Below are 25665 nucleotides of genomic sequence, written 5' to 3'. Positions count from 1 at the left end.
TAAGACATCCCTGACAAAATTCACAAAAGACAATGTTTGTTAGAATTTTGCCACTTTTTAGGCAAGCAAGGTATTTTTATTCCAATAAGTGCTAGCAATAATGTGGTATTCACAGTTTTGCGAATTAGACTCTTTAAAACTCTTAGGCAGAAACTACCTTAATGGATTTTTCTTCTACATTCATCTTTGCCCAAAGGCTTCATCGTCTCATTATGTAAATGACCTTTTCATATGAAAATGAAATGTTACAGATGCTTTTTGTAGTTCTTCAATACTGCAAATATCACATGGACACTTGCTATAATTCATACTAAGTATGAACAAGCAACTGCTTCAAGCAATATAGCAAATTAAGAAATAACTTGTTTTTAAAATACTTAAAAATTGAAAGTCTGATTTAGAATTAACCTCCAGAACTTACTTTCCTACAGAGAAACTTAAGCTAGGAAATCATCGGCTTTATTATGAACAATACCAAAAACTAGACTGTAAAATGCAGGTCTGAAAGCACGTATGGAGGACTCAAAAGACCTGCATCTTCATCACACTTTCCATCTTGCTGGATGTTCCTTGCAGAATCCAGTTAGCAGTCAACACCCAACTGCAACTCATGTAAAGAGAGGCTGGACAGTTCAAATCAAACAGTGTGTGCTCCTGAGTAGCCTCCACTGAACACCAAGTTCCACATGTTATTCAAAATAATTCTGTAAGTTGTCACCAAATAGTTTAGTACTGCAAGCTACTCAGGGTGCAGTAAATAAGTGGATAGCAAACTCCACGCTTATTACAATGGGAAAGGCTTATCTGTCAAGGATAGGCAGAATAACTCTTGTGGTTCTTCTACTCATCACAAACACAACCTCACTTCATAAGTGTCCGTGAGTACCTGGCTCCCTAAGGCTCCATACTGAGAAACCAAATACTCCTTGGTGCACTTCCAGTCCCTCCATCAGCAGCAGTAAAATAGGCCCTGAAAAACCCAAACGGGTACCTCCAGTTTACAACAGTCCTTGAAACAACTTGGTCAGTGGACAGAAACAAAATGTAACACTTACTCTACTCCTCCTCCATTTCTTTTCTGTATGCTCACTCTATTTTGATTTTTTTCTTGGACCAAAACCAGCAGGATTATTTGAAAAATCATTAGTAGCTAAGTCATACAGACACCATGATAAAAGCTCAAGGACATACAACTCACCAGACCTACATGGCATTCCCCATATATCAGATCATTAAGAATTAATGTATGATTTCACAATCTAACAAAAAATTTACTCCATAGTCTTCTTTTTAAAATGTATTAATAACACTTGGAGTTTTTTTTCAAATACAGAAAAATCAGAATCAATCCTATCCCATGCAGCAGTTGTACAATAATCTTAATTTATAGAATTACACAGACATATCATGCCTCAACTAATCATATTACTTGCTAACGCTGTTCTTTTTTATTCTCACAATGCTTGTCAGCCCTTCATAGGCCCATTTCTTGCATTTGATTTCACTTTTTTGAGTACTAAAGAACTGATTGTCTTTCTTATTTTATGAAATGAGACAGTAGGTTAGCTTCCCATTGAACAGAAGAAAGGGGGTGCGGTTGTTTTACTCATTTCTCCCGCAGTGCCAGCAGCCAGAAAGCCTGATATTGTTACAGGTCAAACACAACAGTAGTCAAGAAGCCCTCTTCTTTGGTATTTTTCTTTCACATTTCATTAGAGATGCTTCATATAATTTTGAAAACTCTACTAGTTTCTCTTTTTGCCTGTCTTTCTTCTTCTCTGCAGGACACTGTTTTGTAGATTTAGGATCCTGATGTTACATAAAATTCAACATGAACAAAAATATTTAATAGAACCTGTCAGGATGCAAAGTATCTCAGGAGGTCACCTAGTTCAACCCTGCACTTGAAACTGGGTCAACACTGAACTCAAGCCTGCTTGTGGCAGGCTTTGTCCAGCCAGGTCTTGAAAACCTCCAAGGATGAAAGTTCTACAACTTTCTCTGGGCATGTATATTTAAAAATAACTACAAAAAAGGCCTACTGATACAGAAGTAAAAAATCAGAAACTGATTAGAAAAAGGTGACCATGAGAATAACTGATGTTATTGATTAAAATACAAGAAATAAAGCAGAACAAGCGACAGTTATATGAGCAGATATATAGGCACATACCTATAAAACAAATGTTCTAAGCCCTCAATTGTAGTCTACATCAGTAGAAGAAAATATATTATGTTTATAATTGCCTGATAGTGTACTTTTAGCTTATATCAAGTTTAACACTCAAAATGAGGATTTGTTCAGCTTATCCTTTAACTTCCAGCCACCAGGGTTGGAATGATATTACCTATTTAAGCTCATTTGGCAGCTTTCCTGACTGCTTTGATTTGAATCTCTGGTAACATGCTGACAGAACAAAAATGCATCTAATATTGAGATGGCTATATAGAGATATGATTCACCTATTGAAGTGAGAAACCAGAGGACTCCCAACCTTTACTGAATCTTATTTTGAGGTTTTGAGGGCTTTTTGCTAGAAGATGTTCAACTGTTTCTTGTTTATGGAATGCCTACATTCTTAAATTCTCTTTTACCACTTAGATCACCGTGTGCACATTCAACATCTGCACACTAACCAAGATACTGTCATGCTTGGTACAGCTGGACTCGGGAACCATCTAAGAACTACTAAAAACCTCCTAAAAGGTACGTGATCAGCTCCTTCAGAACCACTGCATTCACAGAAGCAGAACCAGAAGGCAACATTTTCCTCTAATTCATGTTTTCAACTTGTATTTCTTAAAGAACTTCTAAAGGCCAAAAAGGCATCTCAGGAAAGGAAACTTAACTTTTAGCTGACTTAAGTTCACTATACAAATGTTCCTCATTTCCAATAGGAAATAACTTGGGCAGTTACAAGTAAGAAGAGGTTGAAAACCACTGAGTACACTTCTCTAAACTTGGAACCTGAAGAAAACAAAAGTGGCCACTGCAATTTAGCAGATATAGAATTACAGATAAATAATCTCTCTTCTAGTAGTAGTCTCTCTTCATCAGTTTATGGAAGTTCAACTAGAATTCCCTGAATGCACTGTAGTGTACATGGAGCAGAGAATACTGAGATATCCTTCCAAAACAAGCATCAGAACTGAATGACAAAGTTGTGAAATAATTACTGCTCTGTGAATTTGAGCAACTACTTGCAGCTCTACAGATTTATAAACAGGAAGTGTGAAGCTATGCATTCATACCTGCTTTAATCATATGACAGGGCCTTAGAGCCATCAAATACCAGCTGACATAACAAGTCTTGCTATATAATCTAGATTGTTTCAACAGTGGAACCTATTCATTCTGATAGCTAAAAGAAAAGCAGAAGGCAGAGAGAGATCTAGGCATTTTCATCACATGAATCTGAAAACCCAGAGCTCCTTAAACAGCAGGACATGGGTTTACACCCCTAGGAAACAACACATCCCAAAGAACAGTCACCTACCACTTCAAGCCCTGTTTTTTTCAGATACAAGATAAAAGAGAGTAGAACAATTACCACTGTGGGATTTAGAAAGAAGAGAATAAACCACCGAAATGGTTCCCTGATTATTTTTTTTTCCTGAAAAATGCATGTGGGATTTAAAAAGTAAATTTCATAGCCTGCAGTAATAAAAAGTAGCCTTCTATGGGCTCAAAGGCTGAGTTCATGGATTTTGTCACCAGGCTGAAATCAAGAAAACCTCAAATAGATGATTCGCACTAGTTCTCCATCGTCCTTTTGTCATCATTTATTACATCTGTATGCTGAAGGATGTTAATTCTAAGACAACAGATATATATGCCTTGATTTAAATGCAACAAATGTGATTCTTTTTCAAATTCAATCAAAAAAGGTCACTAGGCAAGATTTATCATCTGCCCATCACACAACATCAGTTCTTAGTGGAAAGCATACTAACTAATCTTATTGGGGATTAAAGTGAGTTTCCATTGCTTTGATAGGCTTTTTATTCTCCAACTGGTAGCATCTTTGAGATACACAATCAGGACAGACAACTGTCTTCAAAAACTGCTATTTCATGACCTCTCCAGAGGCAAACCCTGTGAAATTGAAAACCTGCAAGTTTTGTCTCAGTATTAGCTGGCATTTTAACTGCAGGCACATTTTTAAAGATGGCACTATTTCTTTCTTTTTGCTCTTTTTCTCAAGAGATCATTGTGCATGAAATAAAATGAAATGAGAAGGATGTACTAGGAGCCATTTATTTCGCCAAACAGTATCCTGACAGACCACGTTGATGTTGTGGCAGCTACATGCAATAAAAATTTTACCTTTCCTTAAGCAGAAAGAAAACCACGCCTTCCTCTCTGGCACACATTTGACAGATCTATTATTATTCACTAATTTCTTTTGTTTAAGTGGTTATCTGACAATATTTAGCATATTTAGCCAGAGTTCGCATGGCCTGCTCTAAGCATCTTTCACAAAAACTCTGACTATAGATTCTATAATCTCATCATTTTCAAATACCTTCATAAATTTACACTAATTTCTGCCATTATATTCAGAAAGTTACTTAAATAGAACACATTAACAGTCATTGAAAATTACAGTCCTTAGAGATATGAAAGAAATGGGCCACCAATACCACATAGCCATCTCTTTCCTGGGGAATCTTTACTAAAATATTCTGGACACAAGATAAGACAATGCAATAGCTGCTGGGTACGAGCTAACAGCAATAGAAAGTCCTTCCTTTTAAAAAGTTTTCCTGGCCTGAAGAGAGTCCTTTAAGGAACTGGGTGTCAAGGCTGCCAGCAGAACAAATAAAAGATATGGCAGGCTTTAGAGTGCTACCTCCTTGGCAAAAGGCAAGGTCTAATACTAGGCACTTCTCAGAAAGAGTGAGCAGCCAGTCAGCCTAGTGAACAGAATGGTAGCAGAGGAGTCAGGAATTAGAGGCACACGCTGAAAAAAAGCATCAAACCAAAATGGGATACTGACTGGGCTAGGCAAGCCTGCCCGACTCGTGGCACCGCCTTCAGAAGTTGCTGTTGGAGCTTAGGGCTAAGAAAAAAAAAGCAACAAACATGACCAGTTTAAACCATCATAAACTCAGTTTGAGAAAATAACCAATAATCTGATGCTCAGTTTGAAATGAAGCACTGTTTACACTTCATCTGTAATGACTTGTCCATGCATTTCATCTCCTTACAAAGAAATCCTCAAAAGGAGGTCTACAGTCAGGAAGAGCTCTCATCACTAGTTCAAAACCCATACCTTTTTCACGGCAACAGGCAAAGTAGTGCCTCTGAATACTATAAATTAGATGACTCTATCTAATTTGGCAATATTCAGAATAAGATGTGTAAAAGAGCATCCCTTACTTTTCATTCCCAAACTGCACAACGGATGCAGATTTTACAGGGCATGAGGAGAAAAAGGGAGACTAACAAGACTCAGTGTGACCTGCACTGCTAGACAAGACAGCTTCATCATGCCCATTCACATGGCCACGTCACCCACAGTGCAGTCAGCTCTCTGTGCCAACGAACAGGAAAAAAAATTCAAGTTGCAGTCCTATCTCATGCTCAAAGGTGAAGAAGGCCACTCACACCAGGCTGCTCTCACATTTTCATCTCCTTGAATAGAAGTTATATTTTAGCTACAGTTATTTATATTGTGAGTGTTTAACCACAAAAACTCTCCTCACCTTCACAACCTTTGGTTACTCCCAGAGTGGAATTGCGATTGAAGACAGCCGTGGACATTCACAACTTAAAACGTCAGTCGTATTTTCTGAAGCTCACAGAACCAGCGGCACTCATCGCATTTTTACAGATACTCTGAATAACCGAAAAGTACTGCCTCAAAAATACGACCACAACTTTCTGAATGATTACTGCTCCTACAAGGAAAGTTAACCACTATTGATTACATACGAAGGATTCACAGCTGAAGAACTTATACAACATCACCTAACATAAAACTTCCTTGGCATTTAGCGACCAGGACACAATGTCGGAGAAGGCAGAGCTAATTGGACATAAATATATTTGTCTTTCTCTGTTTAATGCTTGTGTTTATCCATTATCATTGTTTGCTGGTGGTATCCACAGAAATGCCACAAGTACCAGTGTGGCTCTGCACAAGTAGGAATGGTCTAACAAATAATGTTTTGATAACTAGCCTGTTTTATGCATACAATGATTCACTGGTTAAGCAAACAACATAGTTACTTAGCAAAACATCGATTTATATTAGAGAGCCTAAATCAACCTTCCTGTTCTCCTACAGAACAACAGTATTAAATTCCTCATACAGATTGAATAACATCAAAGAAAAATATTGTATTCACTGTGCAAGAAATAATTTTAAATAACTTAAAAAAACCCATCAATCGTGTTTTTAGTTCAAGGAAACTTTTAATTATAAAACATCCAAATCAACTTCCTAGATTTTGGAGCAGTATACAAGTTTAAATCTCACTTTAGCATTCAAAAATGTTTTTTCTTATACACAAACTTTGGAATACTCATCTTGACCAACAAGTGTATTTGCTACCAAAGAGCTCATATCAAACACTTCCTGTTACATTCAGCTTCACATCTCTACCAAGCTACATGTATGACTCCAATTCCTCTAAAAATACCTACACCAACGCTTTTAATGACTTCCTATACTTTCACTAGAAGTGAAATTCTTCAAGACTGTTACAATTAAAACCCATAATGAAAGTGAGTTTGAGTCACATGTTTCTTTCTCCTGCTTGACAGTATGTTGCTCTGTTTCCTATTTGATATGGCATCCCTCACAGGCTCTATAGTTAAAAAAACCCAAAATACTTAATAAAAATCCCACTTCACATTAATTTGTTTCTCCTTCAATTAACACTCAATGTTTCCTCTCAGCTTTCCCTCATCAATCACTTCATGCTTCTCAGGTACAGGTAGAAATAAAAAGGGCAGTTGTGTACTGGTTTGAGCTTACAAATTTTATCAATGCCTTAAATATCAAACAGGTGAACTGCTTTAACTGTCAGTACCACATCACATGAATGTACAATACAGCAGCAATAATAAAAAGCTATACTCCCTGCAAACCATTGACTGTTGAAAATTACTGTCCCTCTTTGTCCTTGGACTTGGATATCAGTTCTAGAGCAAGGTAGCTGACAGGGTGTAGCTTGCCTGTCGCCTTGGAGCCCTGCAGCTGCAAGTAGTCAGTATTTAGCTTGTTTATGTTTTCCCTTCACTAGTTCCTCTTTAAATTCTCCACGACTACTGCAGAAATGGACGAAAAGAGCAACATATTTCATAAACCACACAAGCTATATCCATCTTTCAACCTAGAGATGCATGCTTTCTATCACGGACAGCAGCAAGTAAACAGGAAAAGATGAGAAATCCCCGAGATGACAGGCAGCGCTGGGAGAGAAGCAGCGCAGCCAGTCCTGTCACATCGGGATGGTAGGATTTCCCAACGCCGTTTTCCAGGGTAACTAGGAGAGCTGGCAAGCGACAGGCAAGGCCAAGGGCTGCGAGACGAGCGGGAGGGTCTGGCGGCATCAGCGCCCGCTGGGTGCCTCTGCCCCTCCCCGCCTGGCTGAGGGCTGAACACCGCGAGCGGGACGGGCAGCACCGAGGGCCACGGGCGATCGCCGCCAAGGCGTGGAGGCGGCCAGGAGAGCAGATCCTCCCCGAGGGTGCTGCCCAGGCCCCATTATTAAGAGAAAGGAAATAAATAAATAAAAAAATAAATAAATAGATTTGAGGGGGGAGGGGGGAAGGAAGGGGGCGGGGAATGAGCCTGAGGCAGAGGAACGGCGCAAGTGCCTCCGCGCCGGGGTCTGTCATGGTGGTGCGAAGAGCCACCAGACACCGCCTCTCCGCCGCCCGCTGACAGGGGCCGAGCGGAGCCCCCTCTCACAGCCGCCCCTCCTCTCCACAGGCCCGTCGCGCCCCCTCCAAGCCCCACCGAGCTCGCTCCGCATTCCCCCCCCTCCATACCCTCCACCCTCACCCCTGCGCAGGGCTTCGTCGTAGCTGAGGAAGCCGATGCGGGACTCCTTGGCGCCCATGATGACCCTCAGTCCATGGCCTCCCCCGCCGGCCGGCTCGGCGCCGCGGAGCCCGCGCTGCGCCGTTAACGACTCCGGAGCACAGGGCGCAAGCGGGGGGGGGCGGGGCGGGCCGGGGCGAGGAGGCGGCCGCGCGCCCTACCCGCCGCCGCCTCCATGGCGGGTCACGTGAGGCGCCCGCCCGCCGCGTCACGTGACGGGGGAGGACTGTTATGGTCCGACTCCACCGCCCCCCCCCCCCCCCGCCTTTCCCTGGGCGCCGCCTAACGGACGCCGCGCGCGCCCGTCGCTCTCGCGCCCCTCCCGCCACAGAGGAGCGCCGCGCGTCACGTGACGCGGCAGCAGCCGCCCGCCCTCCCCTCAGCAGCTCGGGCCTGCGGCCGGAGGAGGGGCGTGTGAGGAAAAGCACGGCCCTGCCACACACACTTCAACACTGGGCATTCGCGAACTAAGGGGGAGGTGCGCAGACGCTGAGCGGCTTCTCTCCCCTTCGACAGGGCGAGCCCTGGGTCTGCACCCTGCGCCTCGGCCCTTCAGCCCTTCTCCTAGCTCCCAGGGGAGCGCGGCTCACCGCACAAAGTCCCCTCAGGACAAGTACTGCAAACACGGGGTTACATGAGGAAGTTCCTGGCACCCGAACGTATCTTTTCAATGTCTGAAACACGGACTAAACTGTAAAGGATGAAAAATACGGTGGTCCGTTGCTGCTTTTGAGCCTGTTTGCTTTTAGTATTCAGTCCCATACTGCTGGAGAATGGGAGGATTGCCCAAATGACTTTGTTATAGCATTAAGCCTGGTAACATACCCAGAAAATAAGGACCTTGAAAGAAAACATTGATTTCCAAGGGCAGCTCATTCCAAGGATTTTTCCTGCACAGAAACAAAGCCTCTGAAAACACAGTTGCAAGTCATTGCCTAAGTCACAGTTTCCATACTGAATGATCTTACCCTATCAGAGCTGGAGAAAGGTCAAGCCTAAGTTACTTTCTCACTGATATAAGCTCACACATAGGTATTTTTATAGCAAACATTCCAAACAAATTTCATATCTGATACACAAAGGCAGGAATGCTGCTTACAGAAAAGCTAACAAAGGCTAAATTTTTCCTCATGTAACACTGCTCAAGTGCCAAGACACTAGAAACCAATTAAGCTTTTAAAGTCCTCCCTACATGTTCTTCTGCCAACACCTAAATTGTTTATTCTCTTAGATTTGTGATGAATAATATAGTTATTACACTCAAGTATAAAATTTGCCCCAAAGTCCTTTTGCATCTCTGGAATATAGACTGTAGGGATGATGGAGATAAAGTGCTTTTTAAAAATACAAATTCAATTGCTGGAAACATACTTCAGCCACCACACACTTGTTACATACTTACGTTTTACAGAAGGTATAAGCTCCCTTATATCCTCTTATGTTACCTTTACATATCTCTCCTCAATATAGTCCCTCACGCAAGCAGCTTTCAATTCAGACACAATATGAACTCTTTATTTGAGAGAATGAATTCAACGAGCATGGCGACATGTCAATCAAAAGCATAAGCTGGCAATATTAGAAGCAGCTGGAGAAGTCAGTTTTATCTTGCAATTAAATGAAGTATTCCAACCCCTAATGATGGCATTCCTTGTGCCACGCTCTGTGTGTGACGGATCACTTCTTAAAGTATTAACTCACGTCTGAGGAGATGTGGTTTAATTCCTGACTTCACTGCGGTACTCCTACATGACCTTACGGCTAGCAATAATCTTTTAATGTTTTGGTTGCTCCTCCAAATTACAAAGATAACAATACAAAGAGAGTCTTCTGTTGCTTGGAACAAGCTGCACTGGGATACAGCCAGACCCAAACTGGCAGAGAGTTACAGAAACCAATTAGAGCAGGAAGCAACTACACGGGTGTTGTAAGACAGCTTCACACCAATTTCTTCTAGTTTCCACATCGATTTCTCCATGCTTATTTATCCTTGCCTCACCTCCTCTAAGTGTCTTATTTTCAGTAAGTTATATTACTAAACAGCAACGACAAAACCCCAAGTAACAAGGCACACCACAAAACTGACCTAACACTCCCATGACCGTTTCATATGGACACATAGGAGTGATGGAACCTGCCGGGACAACAATTCCCATCTGCTGCTGCTGCATCCACCAGAGTTTAACTGTTGTCTTGCACCTAATTAATCCTTGTTGCAACGGGAATGAATTACCAGCATCTCTTGCTGTATAGTTACAGAAACCCATCCTATTTTCAAATGAAGCTCTTCTAGTTGCCCCTCTCTAAAGAAGTACCTAACTCCAACAGCTCATAGCAGACTCCCTCTGTACCAGTTTGAAATAACTTTGTGTGTGCATAGTGAAACTTTTATTTCACTTTCAGTTGAGGCTTCACCAGCACTTTGAAAAAAACTATTCCATTTCTATCTGTTACATCTTGACATTACTTGTAGCATACACAAACCCGTTCTCAGGAAGCAGAGATTAGGCAGTGCAGGGATTTTAATAACACCTGGTTTACTTGATAAATCATGAGGAAAAAAAAGGTCAGATCCTGCCACCAGCTTAGAGTGTAGGCACATTTAAACAATTCACTTGATATTTGATGCAAATGAAGCAGCATAAACCTCTAGTGAGGAAAACAGAATGATTGGTTAATAATAACTGTTAACACATCTTTAAAAATATTCTCAAAATGGTTAAAAATTTGTATGAGATTAAAGCTTGCTGCTTTTCATATCTAGCTATGTTGTTTGGACTTACACTGCTTTCTGTATGACATTTTTAGAAAATCCAAACTAAAGCGACATCTCTCTTGTCCCAGAGGTACAAATGATGTCTGACAAGCAGTACAATTTTGTTTGAAGAGTGCTTTAAAATAATTTACTGGATCCATTGTACGCACCATGGCTTGCACCAAATTTAATAACAAAGATACTCTAGATTGGAAAGTCAGACTGGAGGCTTATGATGGCAGAGTCTTTGTTCAGATTAAATTAAGCATGTTCTCAAAGGCACTGAAGCGGGAACCTAGAGATAAGACTTTGTATGCTAACCATGGATTAGATCTGGCAGTAAGTTTTTAATGAAGCCTTATTGGAGGCCATAAGATTATAGAAGTTGCTACTATTTAAATGTTATGTCAAAGGTAAATCAAATTAAGATACAGTGCATTTAGACTTGAATTAGTTGAATTGACCTCCTCTATTGTAGTGGAAAAGTGCTATTCATGCAAATCTAACTAACTGTCCACATATCATGTAGATTGCTGTGATTTATTTAATTATTCGCTAATCACAAATTAATTCATAAGCACTTAGCAAATACCTTTAAGTGTCTTTGCATCACTGTCAAGTATCTGTGGAAAAACAGTCACAGCTGCACAGAAGCTGCAGGAGGCTTGGAGCAACATTGACTTCTTGGCAGAGCTACTGTCAGTCGCTGGGAGAGTGGTTAGTAGCCCACAAGGCTACCAGGAACAGGGAACAAGTCACAAGAGGCTTCCTCTGCAGACTGAGAGCAGCATCTGCTAATGATGTTTTGAGTTGCATCAGAAAGGCCTGAACTCAAAAGAGGTAAGTCAAGTAATTGTGGATCTGCTGCAGTGAATCAAAAACAATTTGAGAAGAGCACTGTAAGACCCTAGAATTTCCCAATTTAAAATTCACTAAAAACAGGAAACAAAAATGCAGGTTCTAGGCCCTGCTCTATTATTTGCCTCCAAGTCTCCACCTCTCTTTCCCAATATCTGTCTCCCTGACACAGGATATTATTACTTTTTTAAGGATCAGTCCATTTTTGTCAATGACTTCAAAATATAGAAATGTATTCTTTGTAAATGCCACACTCTAGTCTCCAGAACAGTTGCAATCTTTATGTTGAGGATGATATAAATAAGTACAAAACTTTAGGCTGTTCTTTAGTATTTATAATTCACATGAGATTAGGAGGTAGAGGCAAAGGAGTTTTCATCACAAAGATGAAAAAGCATCCTAAGAGCTAAAGCTCAAACTGCCGTAAGTGTTGTAGAGAAACTTATGGTGCAGCAGACAAAAAAAATCCCACCATAAAACCAAAATACCATGAGGGGTTGAGGAACTGACAGAGTAACAGGAAAATTGATGCCAAAGGGAGCTGAGGTGAGCTTCAGGTTTTGTACTTCTACACAACTGTAGCCCAGAGCACCAAAGATTCTGACTGTGGACCTCATAAATGTTTCCCTACCACTTAGATGGAATGGTTTTGTAAAAGTAGCTTCATATTATTATTATTATTATGGATTGTTTACAAAACAAATTTCTCCTAAAACATGCTGTGGGATGGGTCATCTTCACAAATTCGTATATTAGGAACCCAGTAAGGGAGTCTTCTGGGTTTTTTTACTCCAGCAAGTGAAGTTCTAGTCATCCAATAACAAATTTGTGACTAGGAATATCCACAAGCATGTGAATGCTCAATCATTTAAGGCTTAAATTTTCACATCAGCGTTTCAGTCTGCCCTTCATTTAAGAAACTCTTCCATGTCTGTCCTGGTATGCTCCAAGCAACTGGAGGCAGGGAGGGGAAGTCCACCCCAAGCATTATTTTCTACAAAAAAACCCTAATCCTGAACAAAACCACAATCCCACAGTAAAAGCATGTAGGAAACTTCTTTTTTCAAAGAGTCACAGAGTGGAATTTGTAATTGTGTTTAATGGATTGTGGCCAGACAAGTCCTGCTCGTGACACCAGGATTTATTCCTTTAATACACTGATGCGCTTTTGATCCTAAAGCACAGACACAGCTAATAGAACTGTCTTTACCCCTCAAGTCTGGAAGGAAACTTGGTAAAGGACTCTAAGAGCTGATTATTGTCTGTAATTTGCAATTTTTGCTACCAGTGAGGATTTGACACACACTGTGCTATGCGCAGTACAAACATGAGACAACTTTTACCCCTTCCTGCTTCACAGGCAGTCCCAAGTGGAGTGCAGCAGAGCACATCTGAAATATTTGAAGAGAGCAAAAGGTGGGAGAGACATCAGGCACAGTAAGAGTGATCACTCGCTATAGGCCTGTGGTGTTCATAAATGGGTTGGTATTTTCCTAATTATTATGAACTGGTGAATGAGAAAAATACCTCAGATCATTATCTGCCAGTCTAACTCTGGTGGTATCAGAGGGAGAGAGGGGAAACAAAAAAGGCTTCCTCAAAGAACAATAGAACTACACAGATAAGCTGCAACTTTTATCACATCCTACATTTTCCAGGAAACAAGTGGTTTAGCATAGTAGTCAGAGGGTGACATTTGCTGCAGATTCAGATGAACTAGGAGGGGGAAAAAAACCCAGAATAAAAAGGAACAGATTCTTACCAAGACATTCCTATATCACATTGTTATCATGTAAGCTGTACTCCCACACTATTGCCAGCGTGAACTTTGTAGCAGAACATTGCAGGAGAAAAGGCCATGGCTCTTACAGTCACAACTGAATTTCAAAAAAAAGGGGAAAAAAAGGATGAAAGCTGTAATAGAGAACTCAGTTTTAGTAAGCTCACTGCAACTAGCAGCAGCAGATGAGAAAATGAAGGCAGAAGATTATCTTCTTTCTCAGGAGGCCTCATCCTATTTTTAATAAATTGTGTTTACTTTTTTAACCACAAACACTCTTAACAGTATTTCTGCAAACACAGTAATCATCCCCCTTGTCACATTAATGGCTGCAGTGCTCATCAGGGCTGCGGTGTGCTGTGGCCAGGGGGCTCTCAGGGAGAGAATTGGGATTTTTTCCCCCTTACTGTCAGTACGAGGACACTTTGTACACTTGCCCTATAGATCCTCACTTCCCAGTGCTCTCATGACTTGTTCAAGCAGCTGCTCTTCCCCACCTGCCCTGACAGCCAGGCCCTTTACACCCAGGGTAACAATTACCCCCAGCAGCAGCAGGAACTTCGTTACCTTCCTCCTTCCTGATGAGTCGACACTCTATACGCAGGGTGGAGAGGCAGGAGAGAATGGCGTGTCCCTCTGCCACAAATGGCTGAGCTCTAGTGACAGCATCCAGGTGACAACTACTGCTACAGTGACAGGAGGCTTGTTACACAAACCCACACTGGCAAACACCATACCAGTATATCAGGTTGTAGCAGATACAGGAAGAGGGATTTGGACAACAGTGCCCAGACCTCTATAGGAGGAGACAGCAAGGGCAGTGGAAGCATCCCACAGGCCTTATTTGAGCTGTGAGCTACATCTGTTTAATTCTTTCAGCTCTTTAAGAGAATTAATGAATATTTCTTGCTGAGCACTTCCCTTTGGATGTTTCTGTTCAAGGGGTTCCTGACAGGTTTAAAGCCACTCAGAATTGCTGCTCATATTACTACTCAATAATTTCAGCTCATGTTATTAACGGTGTTATCTCCACAGCCAAAGAAAAATGAGGTACATCAGCATTCTGGGCTATTTTAAAACCTGTGGGTAAAGTGATCTGCCACTTTTTACTGTAGTTGCCTTTGAAACACATGGAAGAAAACACCATAAGGCACCCTCCATTCTTGATGTTCTCTTAAGTAAAGCTTCCCTGCGTGTGGAAGGGTGACACAATCACACTTGAGGCCCACAACGAACAGTAAAAAAACACCCTCTTTTTTTTTGTGTCAGACTTTGCTGATGTTCCTCCAATCCAGAAGTAGCAAGGTGCCACAGCTCATGAAAGTCACAAGGTAAATGTAACACATTAGAAGTTTTTAGAAATACCACATCCTTCCTGATTTTCTGTCAACGCTGTTTGATGGTGCCATACACAGGGAAAAGCATGATAGAATTAATCAGCTTGCTGAGTGAACGCTAAAGGAACAGATGAGCTTTGGCAAGGCTGTTGCTAGCACTGAAAAGAAAAACTGACAAAAAAAAAGGCAGCCCTAAATCCAGAAGCATGTCATTCACTGAGTGAGACACGCTGTGATTTATCAATGTAAAAAAAGTTGATGGGAACATAGATCTCCCATTTCAGACTGTTGTCTCTCTGTAGATTAAGAGTAGTATCTGTCATCAGGAAACAATAGTAAAAGAAATATGTTTGATAAAAGCAATTCTGTACTCTCTTGTAGACAGAAATCCACTGTGTCATTGGAATAGAAGTAAAGGATTTTTCTGTAGTTCCATCCTCAGCAGCAGCAAACAAACAAAAAAGAAAGCTTTGTGACAAGAGGAAGGGCAAATAATTAATAGCAGAAGATCAGATGAAAGGAGTGGCTCTGCAAAAAGTGACTCATGTTCATCCCATTTCAGAGAAGCCCAACTTGCACTGCAGAAGGAGGATGCCTGTGTTGCCCCAGAGAGCGACAGCAGCCCTGGCGCACAGCAGGCTCTGGCTCACCGCTGGGGCACAACAGGACCCCTTTCCCTTTCAAAGAAAAGAGCTCCTTTCTTCTCATCTCAACAGCTGCTGCACACAGGGTCTCCAACATCTTAACAGTTGGACTGTTATATAGAAAAAGCAATACCAAAGCATAAAACATGTAACAACTTCGTAAATGTTTTGCCAGCAGCTGATAGAATGGAAAGAGCATCTCAAAACAGCAGGGCAGCGGAGTGAAACAAAAACCACGGAGCCAGGACTGTCATGTCACTTGGCACATCCTTGCAACTTCCCTGAATTCTGTTTCAGATCTTGGAAGGGAAAGCCAAAGCATCTTATTTGCTAATTAAGGTTTCACACGATTCCAACACTGAACAAAAGACACCCCTCAAACACAGAAAGCTGCCAGCCTTTGTGACCGTGCCAACAGGCTGATGTCTCAGCTCAGCACTTTCACAACACAGACAGTAACAGAACTCTGAACAGAACTCTGGACAACTGCATATACAAACACATATGCACAGTTTTTATGCTGGTACGGACACACCACCAAAAAAGTAACACCTCTCTCTTTAAGAATGCTCCAGACAGATGGGTAAAAAAGTCAGACATGAAAACCCCACAAGTATTAAAATAACAGACTTCTATTTTATGGTGTCAAACAGCTAATGATACTAATTAAGGATTTTAAAGTTCTTTACAAAGTCTTATTATCTGAGATAGTATCATGCCTGTAATCTGACAATGAAGAACTGACAATCAAGCCAATAAGGCAACAAAAAAAGCTCCAACGACTTGCCATCTGCTTCAACCACTACATCCCACCTCATTCCCCAAATACAGCAATAAGCCACACCAGGATGCAGAAGACCAGATTGTTTGGCTGTCATTTCAGTGCAGTGACTGTCCGTGTGTTACTGTGGACTCAAAACCAACTATGACAGATCGCTGCTGGACAAATAGCTCCTACAATGTGTTGCTTCGCTGTTTGTGTGGATTGATTGTGCCCATGAAACAAGGTAAAACATAGAAGTCAATCAAAATTTTGCCTACCTCATTAACTATTTGTGTGTGTTTCTTATAACACAAAACATACTGTTAAATGGTCCATAAAAACCTTTGGCACACACCCTCCCTTTGGTTAGAAGCCCAGCTACTCTTAGAAGAGCTTTTGGCCTTGCAGCTCCTTTCAGCTCCTATAATAAAAAATTAGGCCTGAAATATTGAGCAGATTCTTAGCAAAAGAAGACAAGTTCAGAGTAGCTGGAGATTGCAAATTGTTGCAGCTTGAAAAAGAAAATTGGTAGGTTCAAGAAAAGGAGCAATTTGAAGTTCTTATAAAGCACTTGGACACCATGATGATGGGTGAGAGTTTCTCCATTCATTTTTCTCATCATTTCTCAACTGTTTCTTACACTTTCAGGTAGCTTCAATTTATCCTTCTGTTATTGCCCACATGGTTAACTAACAGCCTTCTAGTTGAGATTCTGCTGGTTTCAGTACTGAGCTACCAGCTGTGCATCCCTGCAAGCTGGGACGTGTACGACCTTGAAATTTTCTGTGTAGCCAATCAGAAGATGCCTTTAAATGATGTTTCCCTTCTCCAAGAGAGCATCTCTTGATCTTCAGCATTAGATATATATCTCACTTCATAGCATCTAAAGTGTTGTGCAAATGTTAGCTAGATAATACCAACAAAAATGTCTCCCTTCCCACCCTATATATGCTGTTATTGTCCAAGCAGCAGTTCCTCAGTCTCACTGAAGCAAGCCTTGGGAGTTTTTTTGCTCACTCCTCTGCAGGAATATTAAACCAGAATAAGAATGAAGATAGCTATTAATTTTATGGCACAGCTGGGAAACTGAAGGTCTTCAGATCACACTTTCTCCTCAGTCTTTTAATTGCAAAAAATTATACTTTAAGATTTGATGCCAGTTTCTCACCTCCCTGTTTTCAAGCTATTAGCAAGCAAAAACAGACCAAAACCTGCACTTTTTTCCCCCTAATCTGCAGAGCCTGCACAATGCTTCAACTTCAGCTAGGGGAAATACTGCTGATTATTAGCATATTCTAACAGTCCTTACAATTTTACAGAGAGCTATGTCAAACTAAAACAAATTATAGGTTGTGACAAATCCTTTTACCATTTTCACCAATTCCATTTGTGGTTCATGCTCCCCAACGTGTGTCTTACCAGGTTCTTTGAGCCTCTGGCTAGCACTGCTCACCCACTCCATAATTATTCACACACTAGATCCAGCAAGAGGATGTTCACAGCATACTTTTCTCACGTTTTGTTAAATATTAGGCACAACAGCAGATAATAGAAAACCAAAATGTTGAAGCAAGAGAGACAGGGATTTGTTTGGAATCAGATGAATAACAGCATTTTTGCTTTAAGAAAAAGAAAAGAGGCTAAAAAAAGACTCCTGAGCAGACACAATACCTTTCTTTTTCTGGATAAGCACTAATGCAGACCCTTGAATGCTCCCCACTTCTACACAGGATGCTTAGTAACCTGTTCCTAATTTCTAATTAAAATAAGGGGAATGTTCTCTAAATAAGTGAGATGATGACTTCCTGTGAGCCTCTTCCAGACCCCACACTTTTTGCCATTGCCACCAGACCTATACTCAGTCAGCAATGCCTTGACCAGCAGTGTCCTAAGACCCCTACCTGACACTCCAAATCACTCAGACCCACTGTTCCCTGTAGCCATCCACATCCTCTGTCCCTGTGGTTAGATTCCACAGTCTAAGCCAGAGATACATACCCTGTGTGTGCATGGCACTGAACACAACTGGATCTTATCACTTAGAGCCCTGGCTATGAATTACACAAGCCATAAATCAATGCAGATTTTTTTCCTTGCAGATTAATGATATACGTTATGTCTGCCATAAAGTATAAACAGCATAAAATGCATCTCTGCATTCCAGTGCATTGTGGAAGATCATGAAAGCACTTAATATATTATTTTATGTCAGTTAAGCTAAGATAGCATAACTACTGTAATTAGCAACAATTCTCCAAGTCCCCATATGCCAGACAAAGGATCACGTTCAGCATTTTCAGGCTGGTAGGAGGGAATCAGAACATCCAGAAATTAAATGGCATACACTAGTTTTTTTCCCCTTCTGCCTATCTTGGCAGAGTCTACATTTCCCTACAGCTGCCCCATCACACTACCAAAGCAAGAGCCTGAAACCCATTACAGAAGGAAGGCAGACCTTTTGGGGGTTTATGACTTTAAGCCTAACAGGGTGTTCAGTGTTTTAGGCAAGAGAAGTGGAGCTGCTCGACAGCCACATTCTGTAGGCTGGAGGGGTGGAATTTCCTTGCCTTTTTTTTTTCCTTTGGTAAATAAAAATCAAACCTAAATAAAAATATCTCCCAAACCCAGCTTCCTCTGGAAAATCTATGAGCTGAAGAAGCATTAAAAGGAAAGTTTAACATACCTCAACCAGCAGCCATCCCTGCACATAGGGTCAGACACAGGGCAGCGAGGCACAGGGATGGGAGCAGGAGAACAACAGGCAATGCAGGGTGGGATATACATGAAAAGGGCATCAGTGACAACAGCAGGATGAGACCTGAATACTACCAAGAGCCTGAACTTCATTACCCCTTGCAACCTTGGCACACATCACACGCCCTGAAGCCTCACTACACCCCATGCCAGCAGGCAGCCAGCCCAGCAGCACTGATTGTGCTGGGAATCACAGCCAGTTGCTCCTGTACAAAGAACAGGATCACTGGAGGCAGAGATCAAAATCTTCTAAAAGAGAAGGGAAAGAAGATACAGATTTGAGAGCCTCTGCCATAAAGGGAGGCCTTTGAGGGTGCCATGCTTCAGAGAAGGGAAGGACTTGATTCTGCCAGTCTCCTGGCTCTGAGCCCCAATTGCTCCCACCAGTTGTTGTTTTCCTTCTCACATGTGCAGATGCAACATGGCAAAAGTTTTCCCCAGTCTTGAGGCTTTTCTCTGAACAACTCAATAGGGAAATCATAAACAGGACAGGAGAATCCCTTCTGGTGGCCTGACATTTCATTTCTTCATTGCAATGAGAGGAAAATCCCTTTTTATTCCTCTACAGGTTTCATGATTTTATTCCTCTCCATTTCCAAGAGAGGAAAATCCTCCTGGGAGTGCTGCTGTTTGCTGAGGCGGGCTCACAGCACACTCAGGGCAGAGTGTGAACACAGAGCACAGGGCAGGCACAGGGGATCTGCAAGCTCAGTGCCTCAGCTCCCTGGCACAGCAGAGAGGTGGCTGCCCCTTTGCTCTCTGAACGAGCAGGGTTTTCCCCAGGAGTTCATTTTCTTTGTATCAAACTGAAAAAAATCATTACCAAGTTCGGCACAGCCTCCCCAAAGACATCTTGGTCTCTACCAGGTTGTCTCATTCTCTTTGTTTCAGGCTGTTTTCTTCCATTTTGAGACTAGAAGAGCTCTGTTCCTGGCTCCCAGAGCAACTAGGTTTCCCACTTGGTTATGCCCACCTTCCTCCCTTGCTGTCACTTTTCAAGCCATGTCTTCCCTCCCAAGCACTGCTCACTTCTCCCATCTCTGCTTCATTTCTTCTTTTCTCCCCCCACCTCTCCATCGTGGGTTCCTCTTTGGCCTTTGCATTCAGTGCCTCTCTGCACTTGCTAATCCCATACAGCCCCCTGCTACGGTTTCCAGGCAGAGATGACCTTTTGGCACAGGCAATACCAGCCTCATCATTTTCCAGGCTTCTGCATTCATTGCTAAGATGTTGGGCACATTTGTAAGGAAGGAGAAGTGACCAAGCTAGATGTCACCTAAGGCAGTTGGTATTAACAGGATCCAAAAGACTAACAAAAGAAGTTACATTATTTTCAGTATTAAGAGCTACCCATCTTGTTATAGATTTGATTTTAGAAGCAGCACCAAAGGGATGAGCTTATTAACATCTCACTAACAATGCCTGTTTCAGTTTGCATAAAAACCTGAAAACTTGTGAAGCACAATGACAAGAAAAGCCTTTAACTATCCTGTTTCTCAAAGGCTGGAAGCTGCAAAGTATGGAGGAAGCTGATAACACTCTGAGTTCCTAAGGACTTCAAGGAGATTAAAAAAGTTCTGTGACATTACCAAACACCATTAATGAGTTCATGAGCAGCTGGCTAGAAAGCTGAAAAACATCTACAAACAAGCATAAAATAACACAGGAACACCTAAAGATACATGTATTGACCAGGTGTGCAGCACACACCAGCAGCTTTGGGCACTGTGGAAGGTTTGGCTCACTGTGTCTTCCAGTGTGAGAATACTTGGAACACACCTGATCACAGTTTGAGAGATGCAGATGTATTTATGGCTTCTACACACCACTGGTCACAAATCGTGTTTGGGTGCTTGACCACATTAATCAGAAGAAACGAGCATCTCCCAGCTTACCCACAAAGGACTCCTGTGGTAGATTTCACATGCCTCTAATAATGTCCCATGGAAACAGTAACTAGGCCCAAAGTATCTTTCAGATCTCTTAACACAAGATTTATTAACCTTTACTGGCATACAACTGCAGGGAGAAGACAGGTCTCCAGTTGGCTGTGAAGGTTTTCATCAATCCTTAAGCACCAGGAAAGGAATTTCCAGATCCCATTAGCACAGCCTCACCCTGACAGTCTGAGCAGTAGCACCCAGTATCATTCATCACCCCATCAAAGGGAGCGTTCACCACCCTCCTGGTAGGAACAGGCTACTGAAAACATTCCTCATTACAGCTCCTACTGAGTGTTACATTGCAGTGCACCTGGCAATGACGTTTGGGGTTCATGTTTAACCAAACCACGTGTACATGCAGTTGGTTTAAGTATAATGTAAAATACCCGTACATTTATCTGCGTTTATCAGCACTCCTTCTGTGTGACAGGCCAGTAAACAAATATTGCATCAGATGCCTGCATAAATTATACACAACCTGACTCACCACAGGCTAAATCTGCCTAAACCAGCAAACAACAACGAGCAGCATCAACAGAGCGTCTTCACAACTGCTTCCTTTATGGCTACGTGCCTAAGTCTTGCACTGGAAGAGCTGCTGTACTAGAGGAGTTGCTTCATGTTTGCACTTGCACAGCTCACAGAAGACTCAAACAGTCACAGAAGAGTTATAGTCACAGAAGAGCTGCCAGGGGAAAAGGAAAAAGTTTTCCCTAAGATGCACTGCTACAGTACACTGTGCTTGACTGGCACTTTGGTTCCCTTTCCTTCACGGGGACAAACATGAGATGCAGAATCTGTATTCCTAACTTTTTCCCATCCATAACAGGCTTTAAAGTAGAAAATAATGTTGTCTTCCAGAGGAGCAGAGCAGAAGGGATATACCACAGACTTCTGAGGACTCAAAGGCATGTCTCATGCTTGATCCTGCAGGGTGGACTCGTCCACAAGACCTTTGGTCAGCACTACCAAAAAAATTCAAGAGACAAGGAGAGTTTGTAGCTTCAGTGGCCAGAGCACAGCTTTGAAGATTATCATACAGTTCAGTGGTGAAAAAAGGCATTTTTCAGCCTCAGCTGTCTAGTCTCCTGCTCTGCTACTGTACTGAGCAATGCCAGAGAAGAATAATAAGATCACTGCTCCACTGCAAACCAGGTTAATTCCTAAATACAGCGAGATCCTCTGCTGGAGAAGTCCATCTATACCTCCTGCCTATGTATTGATGGCATTGGCTGAGTTCCAAGTGCAGTGTATATGAAAAGCCAGAACAACAGAAATTGGAATTTTCAAGGGGAACTCAAGGCCTTCTCCATCTTCTGAAACAGTGAAGTGTACACATGATAAGCCATGAGTCTCTGTGCCGTAGTCACATGCTCTGTGGAAGCTGTAATCTCACAAGGACACAGATAGGGCCATGCAAATACAGGTTATGCCTGTGCTAACAACCGGTGTGTGTCCCTAGAGCTCCTAAACGGCTTCTAATCTAGCTGCCAAGGTTTGTGAAAGCGTGTGCTGAACCAGCATAATTTCTCCTGTGCTCCTGTTAGTCAGGAACACGCCACCCTTTTGATGCCTTGACATGAGAGGTAAGAGTGTAAGCTGGCAACTTCTTGACTCAGACCTCTAGAGATGAAAAGGAGAGGAGCTGCCTGTCACACCCGGGACAGATGTCACGACTGCAAGCAGCACCCACAGCAGGCAGTTGAGAACAGGCATTGAGCAACCAGCTGCAACATCCCCTTCAACCAAACCACCTCCAACGTAGTCCTTGCATAAAAACAGGTACCGTTACCTATGCTGCCACCACAGCTTCACTCTGCAGAGCTTGCCTTGTATCAAGCAATATGCTGTAAAATCCCAGTGCAGGCGTACAAAGTGTAACACACCTCTGGTAGCCAAAGCAAACCTCCCTGCAAAGCATTAGAAAGGAACTGTTGCTGCTTAGCACCAGTCTTTGCAAGGCTCTTGCCTCAGAGAGCTAACAGCAAAATTTCAGATGTAGGGGAGGAGGGAAGCAGATGCAGGAGAGAAAATGCCACGAGCATCTTAATGGGAGGGCTGATCTTAATGGAGTTTGGTCATTAGTGAATTCAATCATGGGCAAAGGTCAAAATTCCCTTAAGACAGCCTGAAAACAAGAATCTGTCTCTGTTTCAAGGTCTATAATAGGTACTTTCCAAGGCTACTACCTGCACCAGGAACTCTGCATCACTGGCTGCAAAAGAACTAACGCTCAGCCACAAGTGCCCAACGTCCTGCCCAGGGCAGTGCCAGTCCCTCCCACAGCCCTGCCCGGGGGATCTCAGAGAGAGGGGGCCTTTGTACAGCCCTGGAGATGACTCCCAGTGCCAGAAGCGACGTGGCACAGGAGCACAGCTGAACCCCAGCTGCACCAGTTACACTCACTGTCCAAGGGACAAAACAATTGCACTTGTCTGACTGGTCAGGGCATGACAGGAGCCCAACACATTTTTCTTTGTGAAAGCATTTTGCCTTGAAGTCAATTTCCAAAACAAAGTGCCTTTAACTCCAAGCCTTTCCAGACTTCTTCTTGGCAAGGGCAATTTATTCTTTCTAGAAAGGAAAGTTTTAGAAGAGATGTTCCCTGGGAGGGTGAGTTCTCACTGTGGTTGGCTTTCACCACTGTCAGGGAAGGAGGTAACTGTGAACTTCCATTACATTATGATGGGAATTCAGGTTTCGACTTAAGTAGCTCTGTGAAAAACACTTGGGATGCAGCCCAAGGTCCCTTTTCCTGTTTGCAGCTCTATTCCCCATAACAGGACTGCCCCCATTATGGAGACCAGCCCCAGCCTCATGTGCCCCACGCTCTGGGGCCAGTGCTTCCCTGCAGCACAGCTCAGCAGGTGCAGCAGAAGAAATGGAAAAAAGGATCATCTTCACCTTACTGGTGCACAAACTACACAGGAAAACAATTTGCTGATGCCAGGAGCACCCACACTTGCAGATAGCCAATGCTGCACACACAGCCACATGCACGACTCAGAGTTGCACTTTGCACCACCTTCAGAGGCCAAATTACTCCAGACCGATGCACAGACAGGTGCTGAACTCACTGCAGACCCAGCCCTAAAGGCCCGACCAAGTTCCCTCAGGTACAAACAAAGCCAAGCAAGAGCCATTTCCCCCCCGTTGCCCACAGGACCTGTTGACAGCATTGAACGTGACCACTACCAGCAAGGGGAGAAACCAGGGTTTTCTTCCTATTTATTTAGGACAACATATCAATAGCAAAACTGATGGGGAGAGCTGACTCTGCCCTAGAAGGCCTCAGCAGTCTCCATAGTTGGTGGAATTCAGAATCAACGTCCAGGCACCCCAGTCACCTTGGCTAGCACAGAACTTCTTGGTCTAAACACAGCTCCATGGCAGTTTCCCCTTCCTACCTGCCAGGAGTGTGGCCCCAGCGGGCTGTCCCCCATGGAGGAGACAAGATTTAAGGATCAATTGGATGAAGACAGGGCAAGGGACAGCACAGGCAGCCAGATAAGAACAGGTAGGGAGACTGGCATGGAATGAGAACAGAGTCATGCTTCCATTTCACCTCTGAAATGTGGGTTGGGATCAAATTTGCAGAGAAGTAATCTTCCAAGAGAGCAGAACATATCAGAGAGAAAAGGACTTGTCATCCTACACACTTTAGTACATTTTAAAATGCACCATGAGCTTTCTTTGTCAGTTATAGAACTGCTGCTTACCAAAAGATGAGTGGAGAAGTTCCCTCCACAAATGTTGACACAGGGAAAACAGTCATTTGCAAGAGAAAATATCCCCTCTCCCTGGACCAGGGAGGTGTAAGCTCAGTGGCTCAGGACTTTGTTTTGTTTTCTATCTGGCTCTGCATCACATCAGCTGTGGTACCTTTACCATCAAGATGGAGCAGTATGGTGTTACAATGAGCCCATTGTAACCCATGTATCAACTGCACAAGTGACTGACAGCCTGTATTTGATCCATGTCGTTAGGAACGAGTGGCCATTGTTTACCTTTTAATTTATTAGAGGTAGGATTTCCAAAAGGAACTTCAAGTAGGCACTTAATTCTTATGGACTTTTAATTTATACTTGAATACTTCATTAAGCACCTTTGAAAACCCAATCTGAAATTACTGAAGCAGGAAGAGAAATGCTTCTCTGAGCCTTAGGACAGGGTTTGTCCTTGGCAGTTTCTTAAAGAAAGGATGCAACATTTGCATGAACTGGAAGACTAACTTGTGGTTTGGCAATTTGCAGACCACAGAGAAGACTCTGGTGGCACAATGAAGGAGGCAGCCCTTGTAATGGGCAGTGGGAGTGCTCTACCATGCCAGACCCTGCTCACTTGCTTTTAACATCATGAGACATTAAATAGAATTTAGCAATAGAAAAAGTCAGTAGCATCTCCAGTTCTTGAGAGAGAGGGAGGAAATAAAACCCAGGAGTTTAGCAGAGGGAGCAAAAAAGCAGGACAAGATACTTGGTTCTGTAGCTTCTTCCATGTCTGAAAGTTTTTACCTCGTCATTGGTCTCCAGTCACCTGGATGTCACACTGCTAGTTTAAAAAACAGAACCAAATCCAAATAGCAAACCCCAAAACCAGAAAAAAAATACCTCAAAACAGAACAGCAACAAAACAACCACATTTCACATGCACTGTCCAGTTTTTACAAACACGTACTGCTACATGACTCTTGCACATGATGCCACATGCTCCCTGGCTACGGCAATTTCACTCCTCTGCATCACTTACCACAGTCACCACAAAGCTCCATCTC

The 25665-nt window shown here is 42.6% G+C and overlaps 1 protein-coding gene across 10 annotated transcripts in view; it reads right to left on the bottom strand.

The window, feature by feature from the left end:
• The window catches only part of USP32 (ubiquitin specific peptidase 32), a 68776-nt gene extending 60537 nt beyond the window's left edge, over nucleotides 1–8239 (bottom strand). For 8 of the 10 annotated variants that reach the window (XR_009820134.1, XR_009820137.1, XR_009820135.1 and 5 more), the window contains exon 1: nucleotides 8019–8235. Coding sequence is in view for 4 of the 10 variants with exons in the window: in XM_062012602.1 (XP_061868586.1) it covers nucleotides 8019–8076 (58 nt within the window). In the remaining 6 variants the exon portion in view is untranslated. Of the gene's footprint in view, nucleotides 1–8018 lie in introns of all 10 variants that reach the window. The other 2 variants (XR_009820139.1, XM_062012607.1) reach the window with 1 other exon arrangement.
• Between the last annotated feature and the right edge of the window lie 17426 nt (nucleotides 8240–25665).

This window comes from Colius striatus, chromosome 20 (assembly GCF_028858725.1).
Source record: "Colius striatus isolate bColStr4 chromosome 20, bColStr4.1.hap1, whole genome shotgun sequence".
In the NCBI taxonomy this organism is placed as follows: Eukaryota; Metazoa; Chordata; class Aves; order Coliiformes; family Coliidae; genus Colius; species Colius striatus.
This window is presented reverse-complemented; position numbering and strand designations above follow the sequence as displayed.